Source organism: Morone saxatilis, unplaced genomic scaffold, assembly GCF_004916995.1.
Source record: "Morone saxatilis isolate NCDOM2014 unplaced genomic scaffold, NCSU_SB_2.0 Contig15, whole genome shotgun sequence".
Classification (NCBI taxonomy): domain Eukaryota; kingdom Metazoa; phylum Chordata; class Actinopteri; family Moronidae; genus Morone; species Morone saxatilis.
In genome coordinates, this window is record NW_023339707.1 from 5,489,501 (window position 1) to 5,497,371 (window position 7,871).

Below are 7,871 nucleotides of genomic sequence, written 5' to 3' on the forward strand. Positions count from 1 at the left end.
CTACAGTACCTCATTATAATGCTGTTTTGTCACACATTTAACTTATCAAAACATTACAGCTCCTGCAGTTTGTGTGTTGCACTTGGCCATATTGCGATTTTTAGAATATCTAGATTAATTGTGCAGCCCTAGTGACCTCTACATTGCCATTTGCCAAAGATAACTCTTCATGAAACTTATGAAGCATAAAGCTAGCTAAACTGAACCGCTACCGTTTCCAAACAACAGTTAAAATGGTTATTCACTTCAGTTTGAGATTGATTTGACTGCCTTCCCACACCCAGCCCGCACCTCTTTCCTGTTCTGTCGTTTTCAAGTCATATCCTCCCTGATTTTTGCCTTTTCTGGGGGGTAAAAGCCCACAGCTATTTTCCTTTGTTTGTGACACTTGGCACACTGGCTGTCCTATCTGCCTTACCCGTTATGTTTGTTCCTCTCTTCACCCTTGCAGACATCCAGCGGTGTATCATTTGGGTGGTTACATAAAAATAGTACTTAACAGTCAAGCAAAAACATTCAAACAAGTAATCAAGTTCAGCAAGTGCTCGAGCAACTTTGGTCCGAGTTTATGGGAAAATATGGGCAGCCCCTGGAAAGGCTTTGTTGAGTTTACCTTGCCTGCGTCGCCACCCACCGCGTTTGTTAGCGCTGACCTGAGCAGCACCTCCCCTGTCGGACTCAGCCTGTCGCCATATGGCCGATCCGTAAGTTCCACCTTCCCACCTCTTTTCTACGTGCCCCACCCCATCGAACACCCATCCACCCACCTTGCCCCGCATCTCTCTGCTGTGAATGGCCTAACCTCTTTCATCCTTTTTCGGGCTCCCGAGACAAGCCTCTATTAGTTATATTGTTGCAGGGTGAGGGGTGTTCTTCTGATTTAGACTGTAGAAATTTGGCACTTTTCATAAGCCTTGAAGAGTCTTTATTTTTTTTATTTTTTTTCTCTCTCTCTCTTTTCTTCCTTAATTTTACTTTTGCGGCACAATCCAGTGAAACCTTAGTCAGACCGTGACACGTGCAACTCGCGTTGAGCTACATTAATGCTAGTGTATAACTTCTCTCAAATCAAAGCAACACAAATGCAAGTTAAACTACATACCAGTTGGTGGTCCCTAGTTAAAAAAATAAAAATTAGAGTAGTAGCTCATTGCGATAGTGCATAACAGGGCCTAACAGAAGAGGCTGCTCTGGGACCCCCTTCATAACCCATAACCCATCACAAACCCTGTCCACTGTAGATGCAATGCTACCTGACCTGTCATTTGCATTTTCCAATTCTCCATCTTCAGTAGTTTTATTTTACTTGATCTTGTAGCATTTGCGACACTCCTTAAACTACTTCCCCTAACGTGCTGCACAAAGAAGTTGGTCGATTAGTTGTTGGTCTTTGTAGAGCCGTACCTGTTAGAAAGCACTAGTGTTTTGAAGCACTTATTGGTGCCATTGGTCGATACTGTAATGTGAGATTGTCATGGTAGCAGATTCATCGTTACTGAGTGGCCTTATGGTTTTTTTCTTGGGATTTTGGTGTCAGGATTTTGTTACAGGGTTTGAACAGTGGTGTTGGTTGTGATGAGCTACGATATGTTATTGGAGAAATCTTTGTACACATGAATGTGTAGTTTATTGCTGTGATATTGTGAAACTTGTGTATATGTTGGACCTCCAAAAATTGGTGCATGCCATGGGTACAACTCCAGTAGAAGATGCTGTAAAACTGGTTTTACATAATTGAATAACTTGAAATTGATATCTGGATTAGGGTAATTATAAGAAAACGATGTAACTATGCTCTTTTTCAAAGCTGTTGCCTCCTCCCCAACAGCATATCAAAGTCCTACCCTCAGTGTCAGAAATGGAACGAGGCTCTTCTGAACCTCCAGTGGCTCGCAACACTGGCTCTGCCCCATCTACCTCTACCGGTCCCATGCCTATCCCTCGCTCCTCTTCTGTCTCTTGCCATCCCCACCCAGGAAGTAAAAAACACAAGCGGACTCCGTTGTATCAGAGATCAGTAAGGGGGCATGTTCGGTGGTGCCCACACTGACTTAACAGCCCAGTGAGCTGCTGTTTTGTCATGTGACTTTTGCTTAACAGCATGGTATGTTGCGTGAAATACAAGTTCAACCAGGTTGCAGTGGCAGACTTTGATGAGTGAATTTTCATAGATATTCCAGTATAATTAATGGCTGGTAGAGGGAGGTGAACAGTTTTGTTTAACACGTGTCTGTCTAACCAGAATTGCATGGAATTTCTACAAAGTCTTGTTAGTGCTTTAGGTGTTTTGGAAGTAAAATCACTTGACAAATTGAGTGAATTTTAGTGCATGACACTTGTAAGCAAAGGTGCCACACGGTGTCGTTATTGTGTGTGTGTGTGTGTGTTCATTTATATTTTTCAGTCGATGGTATAAAATGTCCTAAAATTCTGTCTAGGCATCATCAACGTGTGTGCTCTGTTGATGAACATATACCCCCAGAAGACTCTGTAGCTTTGCTTTTTTCCCCTCCCCACTTCCTCTGAAGTTTGCTCTACCTGCATGTTTTGAAGTGATTTTTGTTGTTTTGTTTTTTTTTTAAGGTTGGCATCAAACACTGCATTAAACTGCAGCCTCTTTATTTATTTTTTTTCCTTTTCTTGTCTGCTTCACTATGACCCACTCCTGGATGCATTTTAACAGTTGCCTCTCCTCTTCCTCAGATGAGTTTTGACCCAGGCATGCTCCATAACAATGGACACACTGCATACGCCACAAACGGCACAGGGCCTGGCATTAGAGAGACTGGTGTAGTGGAGAAACTCCTGACTTCTTACGGGTTCATCCAGTGCTCCGAACGTCAGGCTCGTCTCTTCTTCCACTGTTCCCAGTACAATGGCAACCTGCAGGAGCTTAAAATAGGGGGTAAGAGCCTTGGACTTGTGTACCAATCATACACACTTAACGTGTTGTTCCTGTATCATTTGACATGTGCTAAGTGTGTTCTCTTCTGCTTCTCCGTCCTCAGATGATGTAGAGTTTGAGGTATCCTCTGACAGGCGCACTGGCAAGCCCATAGCAGTGAAGCTGCTAAAGATAAAGCCAGAGGTGCTGCCAGAGGAGCGCATCTCGGGCCAGGTGGGGCCAGACCTGCACGCCTATCCCTTTACTGTGCTGCATGGTTATATTCATCCAGTTAAGGAACACCATTTTATTTTTGGTTCTGTCGTTGTCTGTCAACTTAACATGTATATCGCCCATTGTGTGTGTTTGGGCGGGGGGATGTTATTGTAAGTAGACTGTAAAATTTGGTCCCCCTCTAATCCCGCATCTAAATTAAACTTTTTCCTCGAAGATTTCCAGTACATTTGCAATTTCAGATTTGGCTTGTTGTGCTGACATGCATGTTTGCTGGAGCTGTTGAATGTCTATTGAACAAATATGGTCAAGTGATCAATTGTAATTGCCCAGTGGCTATATTAATTTCTCTGTGAATGCTCACAGCAACTAATTCAGCTGGTCAGTTTCACAAACTAAACAAATCTTACTTGTACCATTCTGGTACACAGTTGTAAAGAGCCAGTCAGCCTGACTGCTGCATCATTAAGTTGAGGTCAGCAATGGGAACGCTGAGCCATGCTATGGCAGACTTTTTGGTTATGTACAGTTCATTAATGCAGACACATAATAAATCTAATTCTGAACACAGAGCACAATGTTACTGCACAAAACCTCCCACTCATACTGATTCATTCACTCACTAACATGTCAGGTTATCAACATGCTAGAGGCTGTTGGAGGCCTGACCGTGTGTACAGATTTTCCACAGCAGCACAGTCATGTACATATAACTGCTAACCTGTAGATGATCTGTGATACTTGATATACTTGTTACTGTGACATTTGAAATTCAGCCATTTCATCCATCCATCATGTCCAGAAATATTTTAGTTGGGCTATGTAATGACAATGAATATTCAACCTAGGATTGGCAAAGCAGTGTGTTAATGGCCTCCGCCTGCAATTTCTTGCAGGTTGTCTCAGCAATCCCGGTGCACTTGGATGGAAAGTCTGCTCCTGGCCAGGTGCCCACTGGCAGTGTTTGTTACGAAAGAAACGGGGTAAGAAAAGTAGCATGGATTACAGCATGCTTCATCAATGCAAGGCAGAATGTTAGTTTTATGTACAGACAGCACTCTGTTACTTATCCCATGCTTACCTGGGTTATTCTAAATGCGTACTTAGTACTTACATCTGCTTCCATGTAATAGTTAATGATGATGTGTCTCAATGATATGCAACCATATGCTCAGAAACTGCATGTGCTCACTCCAGATACCATGGTGTAAATCTTTAGCCTCCACAGTACATGGCTGGCTGTCCTTCATATATATGCAGTTTTTTTTACTTGGTCTGAAATGTGAAATGTTGTTACGGTTAATAGGTTTGCCCTAAACTCTTTAACAAAGTTTTACAGTGGTGTGATGTTCCACAGGAAGTGTTCTACCTTACCTACACTCCTGACGACGTAGAGGGTAATATCCACCTGGACACAGGCGACAAAGTCAGCTTTTACATGGAGACCAACAAGCAGTAAGTCTTTACACCATGCCAGAATTGTCTTAATACTTCCCTGCTTGAACTGGATAGTTAGATATATTACTCTTGTTTTTCAGTACCGGTGCAGTCAGCGCTCGTAATATACAACTTGTGAAGAAAAAGCAAATGAGATGCCAGGGTGTGGTGTGTGCTACAAAGGTAAGGACCACTGATATCATTACATGGACCATTGTTCTTAAACAATTCAGATAGAGTCTGGTTCTTTTTGACTAAACAAAACTAAATGCAAAAACGGTTGAGAAACAAAGTCCTACACTTCCCCATCAACCCAGGAACTGATCTGTTTTAGATGGGTTAGTTAATGCCAGTTGTATCTGGTTCCATACCATGATTTCCACCATACAGATGAATATAATGATACATTGACTAAAATGCATGCATAAATACATTACAAATATAATCTTTCAACATGAGTTACTTTAGCCTCAGCATAGGCTGATTTTTTAATTTTTTATTTATTTTTTAAATTCCTCTAAGATACTCTTGATACAGGCCCTGGATATTCCGTTGTGAGTCGTAGGTACCTGTTGTGTTGAACCATATGTTGTCGTTTAGGAGGCGTTTGGATTCATTGAGAGAGCCGATGTGGTGAAGGAGATCTTCTTTCACTACAGCGAGTTCAAGGGTGATCTGGAGGCTCTGCAGGCTGGAGATGACGTTGAGTTCACCATCAAGGACAGAAATGTAGGTGCCTTTCAGCAAATTTGAATGTATCTCATTCTTAACTGATCAGCCTGAATATTTGTGTACAACATTGTTTACATTTTCTGTTCTTGTGGTCATAGGGTAAAGAAGTAGCCACAGATGTAAGGCTGCTCCCCCAAGGAACGGTCATCTTTGAGGATATCAGCATTGAGCAGTTCGAAGGCACTGTCGTCAAGGTCATTCCCAAGGTTCCCACCAAAAACCAGGCAAGTACATTGAAGGTCTGGCAATGTATTTGCAGAGCCTTTGGTTTTAAAAGCAAGCCGGGAACTGTGACCCACCAACCAAGAATATAACAACTTTGACATATCCTTTTCTTCCTGCTTCCATAGAACGACCCTCTACCAGGTCGAATCAGTGCCCGGATCGGTTTCACTGATAAAGAACTGCCGTTTGGCGAAAAGGACACAAAGTCCAAGGTGACCCTTTTGGAGGGAGATCACATACAGTTCAACATCTCCACCGACCGCCGAGACAAGCTGGAGAGGTCTACCAACATCGACATCCTCCCAGACACCTTCAACTTCACCAAGGAGACCCGTGAAATGGTGAGTATTACGAAAGGGTAAATTTGATTTTCCTGGTCAATTGTGTATATAAAGCATGATTGTAGAGAGAAAGGCAGCCACATTCATCAAACTGAAGTGAATACCTATTCAGACATTAACTTTGTCACCCAATCTTCTCCTAGGGGGTGATTGCGGCTATACGTGATGGCTTTGGCTTCATTAAGTGTGTGGATCGGGATGCCAGGATGTTCTTTCATTTCAGTGAAGTTCTAGAGGAGAGCCAACTGCACATCTCCGATGAAGTGGAGTTCACTGTTGTGCCTGTAGGTCCTGTTTATAAGCTTTTCACAAAAGTATGTATTCAGTATTATTCCTTAAGCAGGTCCATTCAAATAATTTTTTGTCAATAACAAACTAAAAGTAAATGTCCCGCTGTTTCCAGGATATGCTGTCTGCTCAGAGGAACCATGCAGTGCGCATCAAGAAGCTGCCCAAAGGCACAGTGTCCTTCCATACCCAGTCTGAGCAGCGCTTTGTGGGTGTGGTGGAAAAGGAAGTTGTGGCAACCCCCAACAAGAATACTAGTCCCACCAAGACCAAGGAGAAGGTACTATTATTACCAGTGTTTTGTACATGTACATCCCACCAGGATGATCAAAAACCATAGCCTTATAGTCCACTCCAACCCACTTCATCGACCGACATTATCTACCCACTTCCCAATTTTTGTTTTAGTTCTAATTTTCCTCTTTGCTTTCTCCTCCAATGACTTCATCCTGTTCATGCTCCTTGTTGGTTAGAAAAAAGACAAGGTAGGACTTGAACCTCCTGCATGAAGCCACATCAATGAAGCCTCATAAATAAATGATAAAGATGCTCGTATTCTAGACAAATTGTACAAACTTATACCAATAGTCTATACGTTTCACTAACATTTAGGCTAAGATAATTATTTGATTCCTAAACTTTAGATAAACAATCTAAAAGTCAGCAATCAACAAATAATGCAGCGTGATGTTGACAAGCTTTGCTGTCTAATGGATGTCTGTCTTTTATTTTTTTTTAAGGGTAAAGTTGTAGAAAAGGTCAGTCTTTGCAGGCTTCTGGCCCACTGATTGCCTCCTTTATCCTGTTTTATTTGACAGCATGGTGTTTGATCACCAATTAACCCGTAAACCCGAGTCTTGTATCACTGTTTCAGTGTGTTGTAGGGCTGCACAATTAATGATGAAACGGTAGTCCTAGTTACTAGTATGGTTTGTGGGAACAATCTGTTAAGTATTTTTTGTATAAAATATATCATCATTCAATAACATTTTCTTTTTGTCCTACCGAATGATGTAAGCAGCATCTGGATTAGCCATTTAATCAGCATTTCTCTGGTCTCCATTACACCCATCCCTTTATGGCACTTGAATTCAATATAGTTGCTAAATGTTGTATGTACTACAATAGTACAATAATAGTGGAAACTACAATAGTGCTGGGTAATTATGCAGCCCTACATTGTAGGCTGTAACTCAGAGCTGTCGCAGTAGACTAGCCGAACGCTAACCAATTAGGCTGCTACAGAATGATGCAATGCACACACTGGTGCCTCTCGTATGCTTGTGTAGGCCATCTGCGCACCTTCATCTAATACACTTCATCCTATGACATCATCTGATCGAAACAGTTGTGACATTGGTAGCTCACACTAGTTTTGTTGCAGCATTGAGACAGTGGGCCTTGGCTGGGGACAGCTGGATCAGCTATTGTTGGTGCTAATTTCTTGTAAGATAATGTACATTTGTTTCACTCTCTGTAGGAAGCTGAGGAAGGAGTTATTGCATATGAAGACTGCGGAGTGAAGCTCACTGTACCATACCATACCAAGGACCTGGAGGGAGGAGGTTACCCACAAGTCGGAGACAAGGTATTTGAGTGACACTGCACTGAGAATTAAATTAAGACAGTACCAAAGGAAAGCAACAAGATAAACTCTTAAATAGATTTACATATTGAAGTAATGAACTCAATTGTTAGTCACTTCCAAATAGGTGGGGAATAGGTCTGCT

The 7,871-nt window shown here is 42.0% G+C and overlaps 1 protein-coding gene across 10 annotated transcripts in view; it reads left to right on the top strand.

The window, feature by feature from the left end:
* csde1 (cold shock domain containing E1, RNA-binding) overlaps positions 1 to 7,871 on the top strand; it is a 15,074-nt gene that overhangs the window by 4,293 nt on the left and 2,910 nt on the right. The window contains exons 3-17 of one of the 10 annotated variants that reach the window (XM_035657100.1): positions 452 to 704; positions 1,829 to 2,017; positions 2,704 to 2,905; positions 3,009 to 3,175; positions 4,015 to 4,101; positions 4,476 to 4,573; positions 4,657 to 4,738; positions 5,156 to 5,284; positions 5,386 to 5,511; positions 5,638 to 5,853; positions 5,997 to 6,167; positions 6,257 to 6,421; positions 6,615 to 6,626; positions 6,882 to 6,899; positions 7,622 to 7,729. In XM_035657100.1, the coding sequence (XP_035512993.1) occupies positions 579 to 704; positions 1,829 to 2,017; positions 2,704 to 2,905; positions 3,009 to 3,175; positions 4,015 to 4,101; positions 4,476 to 4,573; positions 4,657 to 4,738; positions 5,156 to 5,284; positions 5,386 to 5,511; positions 5,638 to 5,853; positions 5,997 to 6,167; positions 6,257 to 6,421; positions 6,615 to 6,626; positions 6,882 to 6,899; positions 7,622 to 7,729 (1,896 nt within the window). In that variant the 5' untranslated portion in view covers positions 452 to 578. The remainder of the gene's footprint in view (positions 1 to 451; positions 705 to 1,828; positions 2,018 to 2,703; positions 2,906 to 3,008; positions 3,176 to 4,014; positions 4,102 to 4,475; positions 4,574 to 4,656; positions 4,739 to 5,155; positions 5,285 to 5,385; positions 5,512 to 5,637; positions 5,854 to 5,996; positions 6,168 to 6,256; positions 6,422 to 6,614; positions 6,627 to 6,881; positions 6,900 to 7,621; positions 7,730 to 7,871) is intronic. The other 9 variants (XM_035657102.1, XM_035657104.1, XM_035657101.1 and 6 more) reach the window with 9 other exon arrangements.